Raw genomic sequence first — 15,245 nt, 5'->3', positions numbered from 1 at the left:
TTATTTGATTTGACTAGAACTGTCAATTTTGTTCTGTCTAAGGGTTATTTTGAACAAAATAAAGTATTTTAAACTAAGAAAGAGTAAAAATTTCATAGATGGTCAAGTTAGACAATTTATCCGAGTCAAATTAGAAGTTGAAACTTTGATACAATGTCGAACGATACCACACAACCATTGGGTGTCACTCCTAAAAACCAAATCAGTGAGCTCTAGTGGTCCAGGGCACCGAGTGCAACTCTGGTATCGCTAAACACTCATAATTGAGTGAGTTCGAGGAATCCAGGATGTCAAATGTCACTTTGAAATCATTAGACACTCACTTGACCCTGAGTCCCTAATAATTGATTATGTTGACAAACAGTTATGTTATAAGCATATATCATAATCAATTATAAATATCATATATCATAATCAATTATAAACGAATGCATGTTTTTAACATAACCAATTTTATCTTTATTATAATTAATTATGAATCTATTTATTTTTTTATGAATATTTTCATTTTTATTCATTATAATAAAATAAATAATTAATATAATATATTAAAAGTAAAAAAAAATTTATTTTTTTCAGTCACACCTTTTATCAAAGATATTCACTTTTACCATATTCAAATATCTTCATCTATACAAAGTCTAAGAAAGTAAAAGCTAAAGGTAGGAAATTATGACGTATGTTATATTTGTTAGTAACATATTCTTAGTTCTGTGTGTTGATTTTGTGTGATTGAAAATGCACTTTGATTTACACTTTTATAATTAACAATTGACCATGACAATTTAACCTCCAATTCAATTGACTATGGTGCAAGCTTAGTGCATCTGGCTTTACCTATATGCATACAATCACTAACACATAAAACAAAGTCTTTAAAACTGTTTTTTCATAATATATATTCAAAAAGTAGTATCTTTTTCCCAAAATCATACATACATGATACGAATATATTTTTATTATTATTTTTAATGATCACGCAAAGGCCACGATTAAGAAAAAGCTAATAGACTTGTCAATTAATAATTTCAATCCCATAATATATTCTATCTCTTTTTTCAATCATTGCTTGTTGCACTTCATACATTACCTCCCCCTCCTCCTTCAAGTCTCATTTTTTTCCTCTCAATATTCTCAAATTATCTTTTTTCCGTTAACTATGTATATCTTTCAACACATCATAATTAAAATCATTTATTATAATTACGAAATTAGTTTATAGATTGATTTAAATATATACTTATCATTGATTTTAATTATATAAAAACAAACATTTATCATATATAGTGTATAAAGTAATAAACTAAACCCTTAGATTTATAAACCAAAACTAACTAGTTTGTTCAGCTTTATGTAACATTTGTACAGTACTTGTAGTATTGCACAAAGTTCCACGGGATTCCCACTTGCAGAACACAACAAAATACAATTTACATTCTTGAAATTGACCTACCGATACAGATAAGAAATGATAGAATGGATTGACAAGAACAAAAATTGGTTCTTCAAACTATATATGAAAAAAAAAAAATAAAGAACACAATGAAAATGTAGTTGGAAAATCTCACACAATGATTCGATTGGGATGAAACAAAGAACAACCTGAAACTCTGCAATGTTTCTAGTAGTTCATGATTCTCATTCAGATTTCAGGTTTCAGCGATTCAGTGCCAGCATCAGCAACCTTAGTTACCTTCTCCACAGACTTGGCATCGTTTGGAACAACTTCAATTACTTTCTCCTCAGGAAGAGCTACCTCCGTGTTTATGCTCTCTTTAAACAGAGTCTCGGGTTTTTCAGCTTCTGAAGCATTCTTCTTTGATTCCCCACTTGGCTTTTCTGTTTCTGATGGTTCAATAGGTGGCTCCTCTTTGTGTTTGATGGGTTCATTGCTTCGTGGTTCCTCTGAAGATGTCTCTTTAGTCTCTATATGTTTTTCCTTCACTAGCTCGCTGCTTTGATTCTTTTCCTCCGAAGCTTTCTCGGCTTTTGGTTCTGGTTCCTCTGTTTCCTTAGCAGCTTCATTGTTAAGAATTTCCCCTGAAGGTTTCTTAACTTCTGAGTCTGGTTTGACTGTTTCCTTAGCAGGTTCAGTTTTATGAGTTTCCTTTGAAGGTTTCTCAGCTTCTGATTCCTTGGCTGGTTCACTTACACTAGTTACCTTTGAAGGTTTCTCAGCTTCTGATTCTAGTTTCACTGTTTCCTTGGCTGGTTCACTAAAACTAGTTAACTCTGAAGGTTTCTTGGCTTCTGGTTCTAGTTTCACTGTTTCCTTGGCTGGTTCACTAACACTGGTTACCTCTGAAGGTTTCTTGGCTTCTGGTTCTTGTTTCACTGTTTCCTTGGCTGGTTCACTTACACCAGTTACATGTGAAGGTTTGTCAGCTTCTGATCCAGGTTTCACTGTTTCCTTGGCAGGTTCACTAACACTAGTTACCTCTGAAGGTTTCTCCGCTTCTGATTCTAGTTTCACTGTTTCCTTGGCTGGTTCGCTTATACCAGGTATCTGTGAAGGTTTCTCAGTTTCTGATCCAAGTTTCACTGTTTCCTTGGCTGGTTCACTAACACTAATTACCTCTGAAGGTTTCTCCGCTTCTGATTCTAGTTTCACTGTTTCCTTGGCTGGTTCGCTTATACCAGGTATCTGTGAAGGTTTCTCAGTTTCTGATCCTAGTTTCACTGTTTCCTTGGCTGGTTCACTAACACTAGTTATCTCTAGAGGTTTCTCAGATTCTGATTTTAGTCTCACTGTTTCCTTGGCTGGTTCACTAACACTAGTTACCTCTAAAGGTTTCTCAGATTCTGAGTTTAGAGTCACTGTTTCCTTGATTGGTTCACTAACACTAGTTACCTCTAAAGGTTTCTCAGATTCTGAGTTTGGTGTCACTGTTTCCTTGGCTGGTTCACTTATACCAGTTACCTGTGAAGGTTTGTCAGCTTCTGGTTCTTGTTTCACTGTTTCCTTGGCTGCTTCACTTACTACGCTAGTTACCTCTGAAGGTTTCTCAGCTTCTGACTCTAGTTTCACTGTCTCCTTAGCTGCTTCATTGATAAGAATTCCTTCTGAAGGCTTCTCAGTTTCTGATGTTTCTATCTTCACACTCTTTAATTCTTGTTTTGGCGATTCCTTGCTTTTACTTTCCTCGGACAGCTTCTCCTCTGGTTTTGGAGATTCTGGTTTAATTGTTGGCTGATTGCTTTTAGTTTCCTCAGCAGGTTTTTCGCCGTCTAACACTTCTTTCACAGTCTCCTCCACTGTGGTTTTCTCATTTTCTGTGGAAACCTCAGAATCTTTATTCTGCAAAACACACAAAGTTATAAACCAGAAAAGATAAGAAAGAGCTAAGGAATGACATTGTTGGATAATAGTCTCTTTGGAATGGTTGGATATCGATCAAGTGGGAACTGATGAAGAAATTTTTTATATTCCTTGTTTTCTTCCGCCGTTTTCACAAGTTAGGCACTTGCTCGATTAGGATATCACAAAACAAAAAATTAATTGATGATGTTAAATTCGAAACTTGCTGTAATAAATCCAAAAGTTCTTACTGGTTTTTCTCTAAGGTTGGAGATAATTTCTTTTAGTAATGCAATTCTAATAAAATTGGTTCAGATAATTATGCTTGAATTCAGGGAGTTGTGTTGGGTAACTGAAAATGATAATGTGGATGAGTTGAAGGGTATACGAAGATACGCCTCCAAACTTTACCTTTATTTATTGAAACAGTGTGTACTCAAAATTTAAACAATGCATTAATTAAATTTACTAACAATAATACATAAACAAAGCATGGTTCGGGACATAAATAATTGGATATGCAGTATTTCATTCATGGTACCAACACTTCAACCAAGTTTCACAATGAAGTGGTCAATTTTAACCAACATAAAATAAAAAATACTCAACAAATTAAAGAGAGAAAAATGTCATATTTTAGATTCTCTAAGTTTGTGACAATGAGTGTAACGCTTCTATTTATATTTTGTGTGTGTGAAAAAAATGGGTGCAGACACTTTTCAGAGTTTAGTGTCATACTTTGTTTGGTTCTAGATTCAGTGAATTACAGTTTCAAAACACACATAAGTAAAAATTATTATAAAGCTTTATTTTTTTAAGAATACTTCATTGTCCACACTTTACTTTTCATCCTGTTTTCTTTCACTTCCTAAACATCCTTAAAAATAAAACTTACTTTCATTCCAACTTTTTTCTTTTCCAAAAAAAGTAAAACAATAGTATTGGCCATTGGGCCTTTGATTAAATAAATACCCCTGATGCGTTTGGGAAATTCAAGACACCAAATTTAGGGCGCAAAACATGCTAAAAATTGGCTTAGGGAAACCCATACTCTAATTATATTACCAAATACTACATGGTACAAAACAAAACCAGTTAACATTTATGGTTTACACCAAGCATTATTTGTACGACATCCACACCGCCAATCATGCACAGATATACATGGACATCACAACATATCTAGGTCCATTTGTTTGTCCAGGCTCCACTTCTGTAATAGTCAAACTTTTGACTTCTATTATTTTGTTCTTCCCAAAAAAGCAAGACAGATAAACTCATCACAACATTTCAAAATAAAAAAAGAAAGCTCTGTACTTTCTTACTTATTTCGTTCTCAATCATAAAACTTCACTTTATTTATTGTTTCCAAAATTATAAAAATTAGTCATAAAAATATCTTTTTTTTGTGTTATACTTTATAAAATCGAATCGGACAGCATTAAGAAATATAAAATATAGTTTCTGAATCCTAATTTTTAACCTTGCAAACATAACCCTCATAATGTGTGCTACGAGACTCTGTCCCAGTCTTTTGTTTCCAATCATTAATGTTTTGTGGAGAACGGACACACCGATTAATTACTATAATGAAAGCATGAGAACGATGATAGCGGTAAACGTGATCAATTGGATCCAAACCATGGTGGATCGCACGTTTCATTGTCATGTATTCTGCGTCTGACTTCTACATTCGAAATTTAGTATGATTATTTTCAAAAATTTATTTTTAATGCGTAATTAAGACGCGTTCTTAAATTAATGCTAATCTTTACAGTCCCATCAAAACACGAATTGATTAATTTAAAAGTCAGCATCATGATTTTTTTTCACAGAAATATTAAACCCTTTAATTTTAACCGGAAAAGATTGGTAAACGAATGAGAGGAGGAGTAGGTGATGGAAAAGAAAAGAAAGGATAATAAATATAGTTAGGAAAATATTGTTAAATGTTTGTTGATGCGCATGATTGGGGTAGCTACCCTAAAAATTTTGCCATTAAACCGAGACAACGGTGATTCTGTTGGGTAAAGGTGCAGAGTGGACCAAGAATTAGTACGGTAAAGTAGCAGTGAATAAGTTAAAAGGTGTGTGTGAGTAAGTGAGCATTTCCTTTTCTTCGGATGAAACGGAATCACACGACAAAATCTGTTTACCCAGAAAAGGAGGAAACAACCAAAACAATTAATTCTACCACTATTCTCCATTCCGTCAATTTTTTGAAAAACAAATCAGTGCAAATATTTCATGCAACATTTTGGGGAAATTTGACGCATAAAATAATCGGAAATGGTTGGTTTGTGCGTACCTCCTTGAACAACAAACTGAGAGAGCGTCGTTTGTTTGCTTGGTCATCGTCGACGACGTCGGTGACATTATTAAGGTTGTCTTCGGTTGGAGGTTTGGTTTGGAGGGTGTCAGGTTCGGGTTCGGGTTTGGCTTTGGCATGGTTGTCTTCCAAGGAAACCTTTGGCTTGGTCGCACATCCTCCCATTGGTGTGGTTTGTGAGAGTTATTTGTTTTGTTCGTAGGTTTGGAAAGAAAGAGTGGGAAAAAGAAGAGGAGAGAAAGGTGCGGGGAAATGAATGGCAGTGAGAGAGAAAGAAAAGAGAAAGAGAAAGAGAAAGAGAAGAGAAGAGCATGCGGTGGCTGAAAAAGTTTTAGCAATTTAAAACCATAGTTTGTAGTAGTTTCTCTCTGTTCCTCTCCTCTGTTATGTTCTCTTCTGTCCCCACAGACCAACCACGCACCCAGTAACAAAAATCCCCCAAAATATAATAATTATAATAACCAAGGCCTCTTTTCTTTTTCTTTTTTTCTTTTTTACTTAAGTCTATATTAGCATACATTTCTTAAAATATTAACTCGAAATAAAAGATAAATAAGTTCACAATTTAATTATTTTTACATTGAAATTAAAAAACATCATTGATATCAGTGATGAGAATGAGAGAAGAGAAATTCTATTAAAAACAGCTACTTAAAAGCGTATCAGATAAAGAATATATTATTTAAATAGTTTTTAGTTTTTAACTATAAATGTCAGATCATCGTTAAATTATTAATGTTTCGAGACTTTAATCAATCAACAGTATTTTGAATCTCTTAGTGACAAACTACCATTTTAGTGAATTTCACTGAAGTTGTTAAATATTAAGAAATTCTAACAGAGAGAAGTGCGACAAAAGAATACATTAAATACTAAATCATTAATTTATCAATTTAAGTTTTTATATTAATATTTAAAAATTGTAAAGAAAATGATTTCAAGGTACAGGGAATGATTCAAACCGTGCTATGTTTTTATTAAATACAAAAAATAAAAAGTAACAAAAATTAAATAATTAACTATACCTACCTAATAACATTAAGAAGTTAGTTGAATGTATTGTCAGTACTCTATAGGTTTCACTTTACATTAATTGATTCATTACTAAAAAACTAATTTTAAGATAGGTTTTGACAAGTTTCTATACCATAAATTTTATAAAAAATAAAATAAAAATAATTTGGTATATAAACTAATGTATACAAAAAAAATTAATATATATTTTTAACTTAATTAAGTTCTTGAAAGACGTAGAGCAATATTTTGTAGAGAGTGAAAGTGATTCCAGCTAGATGGGAGTTGGAACGACAGGTACGAAGTGAAGACTTTGTTAGATGTTTTCTATGTATTTCTGTTTTCATTAGTTGGTGTCACGTATTGGTATTGCTTCCCACTCCACAACCTCAAACCTTAAACCTCAAATTAATGAACATAATACTAAAAATGTTCATATGTATTCAGTGCTTAATTATTATAATGATATTGGTGACATATCAGTGTTAAATCTTACTTCAATTACATCACACAGCCCATGCTTCAAACACTTCTTATTACTTCACTTCACTATCATTGCAAATATGATTAGTTTCTGATGAGACATCTTCAACATCTTCTCCACTAACATTCTCCATTTTTCTTCACAGACAATTCCACAAACATCTTCAATACATTATTCTTTTTAATTCATACCATTTTCAAATTATAGAGATTCCTTTCTTTACAGGGGAATCAATCAAACATTTTAATTCTTCCACAATTTTTTTCTTCATATAGAGAGAGAAAAAGAGAATACATAGAGAAAGAACGAGGTATTGATTACATTATAATGTATTAATGTTAAAATAATTAAATTCATAATATATGATGGTAATAATATTGATATGTGAAAGGAAATTATTTCAGTGCTAAATTATATAAAAACAATTGCTTTTGCTACAGAAAAAGAAAGAACTTTAATAATTGAAGATTAACAATAAGTATTTGGTTGTATTACCTTATGTTATTTCTGTCATTAGACTTGTTTTCGTCTTTTTCTTATTTAGTTGGAGTTATGATAAAATCTTTTCAAAATGTCTCTTCTAATTTGGATTTTTTCTTATTCATTAGAAGAAGTTGGGTTGTCAAATCATTTGACTTAATGTTTCGTGCATGTAGGAAGGAATTACATGCTTTTTATTTCATCGTTTTTCTATTTAAACAGAATCTTAATCAAGTTTATAAGGAAACTCAGTTTACAGTTTCTTTATAAATTAAACTTTAATTCTAAATATAGTAGTGGTGATAAAAATCCTTAATCAGTATAATCCAATAATAATTATCTTTTAATCAACCCCAATTAACAAAATTGATAAATACTAAAAATAAACAAACTAATATCTCGTACAAAAGCAACATGAATATGATTTATATGTCTTTTTGTCTGACCTAATTTTTGTGTTGAATTGTAGTTGCTTGACCCATTCAAGCCGTCTTTGATACAGTTGAGTCTTCTTTCTTATAACTAAAAAAATTAGACGGCATAAAAAAATCATATTTGATTTACGAGGAATAAAGTATAGTGGTATTTTCTTATAATTGGTTAAGTTTAATTTAAGTTTTGATTCCATTTAATTCAGTTGAGTTGAGTTTTAGATTCCTTCAACGAGTAATTTAAAAAAATGTTTTATTAAAAGGTTTAATATAAATATTTTTAATACTTCTTAGTAATTACAACTTATAAGAAAATGACATTATTTATAATCCATGTTTAAACCATACTCATAATAAAATAAAAATTTATTTTTATGATAGTAGATAAATAATATTTTTATTATATTTTTGCAATAAAACCGGATTGAGATAGCTCTAATATGATTCATTGAGTTTGAAATTCACAAACGTGTTACCTAATCAATTTTAATTCATCTAAAAAAAGCCAACTAAGTTGGATTGAACTGATTATAAAAAAATAATGAGTGTGTCGATAAGTTTAATTTCTACATAATTTAAATATATATATATATATATATATATATATATATATATATATATATATATATATATATATATATATAAAGCAAAACTAATAAAATCACGTGACTATAATAAGTTAGTCATTTGATAACAAATATAATAATTTATGCTCTTTAAAATCCCAACAACACTTTATAAAAAGGATATTTAAATATTTTGTCCAAAAGCAGAACACAATTATTTCCATAATAAAGAATATAATGTCATCATAGCAATTCTAATTCGTTTTTGTTCATAGAAAAAATAATTTATCTTTCCGTATGGAGAAAATTTTAACAAATATTTTTTGGTTACTGAGTCTCTAAACTATACAAATCATATATAAATGCTTACAAAGGTAAAGTAAGCTATCACTAAAGCATTACTAGATACTTGGACTCTAAGAAAAATGTTTATTTTTCTGCTATCTGCACCCCTCTTTAACTTTTCACACTCCTTTTCTTTTTGTTTTTTCTTTTCAACTTGTTTTCCCTTTTATCCTTATCTTCTTAAAGATTCAATTATTACTTCTTCAAAAGTGGTAAATTTTTTAATTTGTTTTCTATATTTTGCAAAGTTCAAGATCAGATCACTTTATCTTTTAATCAAAAAGGCTTCTTGTTCTTGAGAGAAGGATCTCTTTGCCTTCAAGAGAGTACTCTGATCAGTAGTATAACATTTTAATGAAAATATGCATCGAAAAGCTAAAACTGGTGAATAAAATTGTACAAGCAGAAACAAGTGATGATGACTAGTGAGAGAATTAATAAAACAGTGTTACAAGAAAATTAGTTGCTTCCCTTAAGCAACATAACATTCTTATTTCTACCGTAATAAGTAATTTGTATAAGAATTTTGAGCAACAAAATTGTGAAATGAAGAACATATATGCAAGGATACAAAAATGGCTCGCATAGTATTAATTTTGAACATCAAAGAGGAAGAGCAATAGTTAGGAGTTTTCACTGTCATCAAATTTTTCCAGTACAAAGATATTGCTTTTGTCGTCCCTTCCTATTCTCATCGAATCATCAACATATCTATGCCATGGCAGACTTCAGAAACAACAACGAATTTCATCAATTAATAGCAAGAAACCATAGCTATTTGATTTTAGAAAACTGAAAGATCAAATATGTGTGAGTGAAGACTTTTATAGGATACTATACGAAAAAATAGAAAAAGAAAAAGAAAATCTTGAAAGCATTAGGATACGTGATTTCCAGCCATCCCTCTGGGTTGAAGATGCTGAGCAGAAGATCATAATTTTTCCGGAACACATTCATCAACTGCCATGCAAGGAGGAAAAATAATTTAGCTACGCAAAAGAATATTTTCGTTTAAATATTTAAATATTGTTTTCATTCCAAAAAAGGTAAAATAGTAAGATACCTGATCAGGAGTGATAGTTGAATTTTCGAAACTAATGTCAACCCTCTGTGAATTTGAAGCAGTAACTAATTAGGAAGTTATTTGGTAATGTTTTACAGAGAAAAAAATGACCAAAAATAAGTATTGGAGTTTTAACTGTTGTGGAAGCAATCTTGTAAGAGGCTTCAATACTGAGTTGTCCAGACAGCAAACTCAATCCCCTTGCACTGAACTTGATCATGTTAACTGCTTTGCTCTCCATTTTCAAATCACATTACCAATGTTCAAACTCAGTACATTAGAAAGTAAAATTGAAATAGTGGATTAATTGAAAAGTCATATGATACATTAATTCAGAACTTCATTGTCTTTTTACCTTGGATATGTCAATGGTCTGGAAAAATTCATCCAGTGAGATAAAGTCTCTGAGGCCTAACTTTGTCCTCTTTGATCCCAAAATTGAGATTGTACTGTAAACAAGCCTCCAACACCCAGCTACCTGCCCATGATAAAAACATTAGAAAATGTTTCATGACACTCATACCAGTAGACACCTGAAGAGGGAAAAAGATTAAGGAAAAGTGTGTGTGATGTGATGAGAAAAGAAAAGAAAAATAGAGAGAAACTAGTTGTGTCAAATGGGGTGTTTGAAAAATACTATGTTAGCTTGTAAATGTCGATGAGAAAGGATTGGTGTTACCATGTGAAGTTCTTGAGTTGGGTATGGAGTAGGATTCAGAGATTCTAGCTGCTGCACCAGACTTTCAATTTCAGATTTCTTGGCAGATGGCATTCCGAAAATTCCCCTATTGATTCCTTGAAACACGTTTGTTTGCAACCCGCTTCAGTCATATTACTCATTTTGGAGTCTGAAATTTACAATAAGAGAGGGAGATGAAAATAATGCAAGTGTGTACCTTCCACCGCCTGGTAAAGCTCTCTTTTCTTCTGAGCAAGTGTTTCAAGCTCAACTAAGCCTGACCCAGAATTGTGTTCTGCAACTCTAATGATTGTAACGGGTCTAAACCATAATGGTCTCTCACCAAATCTTGAGGTGTTTATTCTTGAATGATTTCTGGGTGGGGCAAAATTTCGAAGCTTCATGGCATTCATGGTTCTACAAATGAGAGGACTCGCATGGGAATCTGTCATTGGAGGGTGGAGTAGGTTAGTGACCATTGAATCTTCATGTGGACAGAGTGGTTGCTCTATCTCTTTTGGTGATAAGAAGTAACAAGGCAGAAATTTTCGGCAGAAGGGAAACTATGACACGTTTGCATTTCTTTTGTATAAAGACTGTGCTGTGGATAGGTCTATCGAGACATGTGGCTTAGAAGTTCCCATTCCAAGGACACCAGATCCAGTTGATAGATACCTTATTATACGGTGGTTTTCTACGCAACCCATGTCCCAATAGCAAAAAATTCAGCCGGGAAAGTGGTTTTCAACCATTATTTTGCAGATTGACAAAAAAAATAAGACCATTATTCTGTGAAGTTTCTGTAAAAAAATACTGAACATTTATGAATTGGCCTTGGCCTTTCACGCTGCATACAACATTCATCTTCTTTTAGGAATTGATTGAGTTGGCATGCCTACTTAGTTACAAAGAAAGTGCATATGTGCAAAGACGTCTCTGAAGCGTGTGAGTATACCTGCTAGTGAGATAAGCAGGCACAAATACGAAACTTTGGAAAACTGCAACAAAATTTCCAATACTTACCTGGCAACAATTCGTTAAACCTCGAGTTAAAACTCATGTGGCAAGTACTTCGATTGAACTAAATTTTGGAAGTGGACAAGTTTCATAGAAAGAATGCGGTAAGAAATAAAATCTTACAAGAAACAAAAACGATTGTCTCCAGACACCAAAAAATTATCCTTGATTCATCCTCGTTAAAATAACAAAAAAGGTTAGAAGTCATGATCACTGGTGGCACGAAAGGTGGGCGTTTTAAGACTACAATTGATTTCAAAGTTTCTACTTGAAGGGGTCGCTCGACAAAGTGTAGTTGATGAAAAAGTTTCTACCCAAAGAGGATCACGTTACTTAATAACTAGGGGAAAGAAAGAAATTTTGTAAATTTGACTTTAGTACTACAGTTACAAATTTGAGTGTCGATAAAAGTACATAGAACTAGAATCCATAAACAGTGTCAAAAGTCAGCAACACACTGGATTTCTTATTTGTAACTATTATTGTAACCGAAACATATGGTCTAGGCAGCAGCATTTGATTGGTTGGCTTCTTGCTGTTGTTTCCACTGCTCTGGGGTAACAGTTTTCTTTATCGAGAGAGCATGAATCTCTTTCAGTTCCTCCTCTAAGGCAGCATTCACCATTCGATGCCTCTCCAGTAGCCTTTTCCCTTCAAATTGTTCTGATACGATCTCCACAACAAAACTTGCACCGCACCTAATAGTCACAACACGGAAATTACAACACTGTAAGATAAAAAAAAAAAAAAAAAAAAAAAAAAAAAAAAGGAGGAAGCAAGCAGTGCTATAAGTAGAGGACACGAGGTCAATAAGTGGAAAGAAACTTACCCTCCAGATGTATCAACCACTTCCTGAAACACAAATAGAATAAAATTAGAATGGAAATATCGAAGAAAAGTGAGTGTCAAACTCAGTACACCCTGAAACAGGCATATTTCATCTTTGGTTTTTTGTTTTCTTTTTCGATCGGCAAAATATATTTATAGTAGAACACTAGGGTGCTCCAACCCTTTGGTGCATAAAATTTGTTCTGTTGTACGTAACTACCATGAACATAGACAAATTATATCATTATTAAAAGAAGCTAGAATTAACAGACAATCCCTAAACCCTTATAAATAACCCCTTGAAGTTTAACAATTTTTCACATTAATGCACAACAAATTCCATATTACAGACCCCATGTGACAGGCAAGGGGGAAGCTCTTCATTAACGTACTGAAAGAAGTTTTTGTAATAAAGCAAACCACAATGTTGGAAAAAGTAAATTTTTTATAACAATAAGATCGGACATGTGCGAAAGATTCAAGATCCAACACTAAATGAAAGTACACTGCATAAGTCATTCCCACTGTCAAGTATCAAAGGAAATTCCAAAATTGTTATATGGATTTCTGATAGCCATAGATAAAACAGGTAGCCTGTAGAACAAGAAATTTTTAGATTGCATAAAATTTCAATGCATTATCTAAACATCCAAGATCCAACAGATAAATAGAAGCACCATGAACTATCTATTCCTACGCAATTAAAAAAATATATATATCAAAGGTAATAAATTTAGTAGGAGAAGAAAGTTTATATGTCAGTGACTCTTTGATATCTAGAAAAGGTTGCAGTCAGATAAGGGACTGACTACCCTGCATGAACCAGCCTAGTTGGCGAGGGAGATAGTTTGCACAAGATCATTCCGCCTTTGTGCAACAAAAAATTGGAATATGGATATACTTAGGACAAAAAATTACTAATGTTCATTAAAAGGAGCAAAGAACAAGAACAAAGCAGTATAACCCTATGGAAAAGAAATCACAGAGCCAAAGATATATATTCTGGCGGTACATGTTAGAGATTTGGATATGCTGCATGCCACTTTGCCAAGTACGTGGGCATATACTTGTTAGTTGCGGTATGCTTTTGTACTTGCCTTGTGATGCAAGTGTTTCCTTCCCTCCCACACCCATCAAAGAGAAATATTCAAAGATACAAAGAAATTGAAGAACTATTAGACACACAGACATAACCATCCACAATCATCATCATTTGCAGAGTGCAATTGGAGGTCTTCGGGGCATTCCCATTCCCACTCCCTCCCAATACTGCTGCAAACCCATTCTCCAGTTGGGCTGCTACATCTCTCCACTTCCCATTCAATCTTCATCAAATCCAAATTCCACCCACTACCCATCTTGACTACTGTCATTTTCTTGACTCTGCAAGAATGGAACTAACACAATTCGCTGGTTAACCATGAATTGCATTGCTACTCACAAACCAATTCATTGGTTCCCTAAATAGACCAATCCATTCGGTATTTACTGCCATATAGAAAGTAAGAACCTTACAAGCTAACAAAACCTTTAGACATTAACTTATAAAAAAACTTATTTTGATTCCTATTTTATTTTCTTTTTTTCTAGAAATGCTTTATAGAGAAGTTGATCCAAACAAGTCTTATTCTAGGTTCTCTACCAATGCTACGAAAGAAACAATTTTCATATAGAGCGAAACCATTCCTGGGATTTGGGTAAAAACAAGAAAGGAGAGCTCAATTGAATGCAGAAATTAAAGAACGTGACTTTGGACAACTCTGGATAAAGATTAATTAAAAGCTAGTAAAGAAATTAGTAAAAGGGGGTGATCAGCAAACTAGAAAGTTATTATGTGGCATAGCATGCAAAAAGGGTGAAATGCTTCTGAATTTGATATCTTAAAAGAAGAAACAGAGAGAGTGGGTTTGAGTGAGCGAAGTGCAGAGTAAGAAGAGGAAAGAGAAGGAAAGGCTTACAAGATGAGAAGGGTTGAGTTTGGCCTTCAAGGTTGCTTCAACGTTTTCCTTCGTCACGCCCATCTTTCTTCTTTTCTTTGTTGCCCTTCAAATTATTTTCTCTGTTCTTTCGCTTTCTCCTTCAAATAATCAATATATATGTATATATTCGCCTTCTCATTTTGGGTTCGCAGCACGCTCATAAAATGAAAGCAGTGACTAAAGTAATAATTTTTTTAAAATGTTCCTAAAAGGTAATAATTTTGTGTTTTAGCCTTTTAGGTTTCTACTTAAAGGCAACAATTTCATTTTGTTGACTAGATATAAGAAATTAATTTTTTCCTTGATATTTTTTTTTTCGCATTTCATTGCTATTGACATTTTTCAGTGTATTTAAGTGATGAGTTTCGACTCATTATTTCAACTTTATAATAAAGTAGGTCATTTCTTCTTTCAATTGCAATAAATTAAAGTTCACAACCTAGCCAATCCTTTGTGTACGTTGTTAGCCAAATCATCTTCCATGCTTTGTATAAGTTGTTGGATATTTTAAATATCATTATACATTATACTTATACTAATTCTTTTTAACATTATTGTATTATAAATGATAAGTTCATAAAAGGGTAGTACATTATAACTGCATAACAATTTTCTTTTTCATTGCAATATTTTAATATTAAATTAATATTATGTAATACAATTTATACTAATTTTTTATATAGTTTTCATAAATGATAATATAATAAAGTTTAACATATCTAATATTAAATA

At 32.3% G+C, this 15,245-nt stretch overlaps 3 protein-coding genes across 3 annotated transcripts; all 3 read right to left on the bottom strand.

The window, feature by feature from the left end:
- Positions 1-1,316: 1,316 nt before the first annotated feature.
- LOC114178126 (microtubule-associated protein futsch-like) lies at positions 1,317-5,971 on the bottom strand. The gene is made up of 2 exons (XM_028063853.1): positions 5,607-5,971; positions 1,317-3,298 (listed from the first exon to the last, which is right to left on the bottom strand). The coding sequence occupies exons 1-2, from the start codon at positions 5,790-5,792 to the stop codon at positions 1,643-1,645; spliced, it is 1,842 nt and encodes a 613-aa protein (XP_027919654.1). The 5' UTR covers positions 5,793-5,971; the 3' UTR covers positions 1,317-1,642.
- A 3,424-nt stretch (positions 5,972-9,395) lies between these two features.
- LOC114177408 (probable plastid-lipid-associated protein 7, chloroplastic) lies at positions 9,396-11,272 on the bottom strand. The gene is made up of 7 exons (XM_028062734.1): positions 10,907-11,272; positions 10,690-10,805; positions 10,366-10,488; positions 10,147-10,245; positions 10,011-10,055; positions 9,834-9,907; positions 9,396-9,658 (listed from the first exon to the last, which is right to left on the bottom strand). The coding sequence occupies exons 1-7, from the start codon at positions 11,166-11,168 to the stop codon at positions 9,571-9,573; spliced, it is 807 nt and encodes a 268-aa protein (XP_027918535.1). The 5' UTR covers positions 11,169-11,272; the 3' UTR covers positions 9,396-9,570.
- A 572-nt stretch (positions 11,273-11,844) lies between these two features.
- LOC114178353 (protein BOLA2) lies at positions 11,845-14,675 on the bottom strand. Its single transcript, XM_028064195.1, has 3 exons — positions 14,493-14,675; positions 12,536-12,558; positions 11,845-12,404 (listed from the first exon to the last, which is right to left on the bottom strand). The coding sequence occupies exons 1-3, from the start codon at positions 14,553-14,555 to the stop codon at positions 12,209-12,211; spliced, it is 282 nt and encodes a 93-aa protein (XP_027919996.1). The 5' UTR covers positions 14,556-14,675; the 3' UTR covers positions 11,845-12,208.
- Positions 14,676-15,245: the final 570 nt, after the last annotated feature.

This window comes from Vigna unguiculata, chromosome 3 (assembly GCF_004118075.2).
Source record: "Vigna unguiculata cultivar IT97K-499-35 chromosome 3, ASM411807v1, whole genome shotgun sequence".
NCBI classification, from domain to species: Eukaryota; Viridiplantae; Streptophyta; class Magnoliopsida; order Fabales; family Fabaceae; genus Vigna; species Vigna unguiculata.
Note: the sequence above shows the minus strand (reverse complement) of the source record. Positions and strands in the feature narration are given on the sequence as shown.

Bases quoted from the DNA above. Each gene is read 5' to 3' on its own strand.
- LOC114178126 (XM_028063853.1), bottom strand. From the start codon at position 5,792: ATGGGAGGATGTGCGACCAAGCCAAAGGTTTCCTTGGAAGACAACCAT. The intron at 3,299-5,606 runs GTACGCACAAAC...TGTGTTTTGCAG, and splicing joins TCAGTTTGTTGTTCAAGGAG to AATAAAGATTCTGAGGTTTC.
- LOC114177408 (XM_028062734.1), bottom strand. From the start codon at position 11,168: ATGGTCACTAACCTACTCCACCCTCCAATGACAGATTCCCATGCGAGT. The intron at 10,806-10,906 runs GTACACACTTGC...ACGTGTTTCAAG, and splicing joins GCTTTACCAGGCGGTGGAAG to GAATCAATAGGGGAATTTTC. The intron at 10,489-10,689 runs GTAACACCAATC...TATCATGGGCAG, and splicing joins CAACTCAAGAACTTCACATG to GTAGCTGGGTGTTGGAGGCT.
- LOC114178353 (XM_028064195.1), bottom strand. From the start codon at position 14,555: ATGGGCGTGACGAAGGAAAACGTTGAAGCAACCTTGAAGGCCAAACTC. The intron at 12,559-14,492 runs GTAAGCCTTTCC...TTTGTGTTTCAG, and splicing joins AACTCAACCCTTCTCATCTT to GAAGTGGTTGATACATCTGG. The intron at 12,405-12,535 runs GTAAGTTTCTTT...TGTGACTATTAG, and splicing joins GTGGTTGATACATCTGGAGG to GTGCGGTGCAAGTTTTGTTG.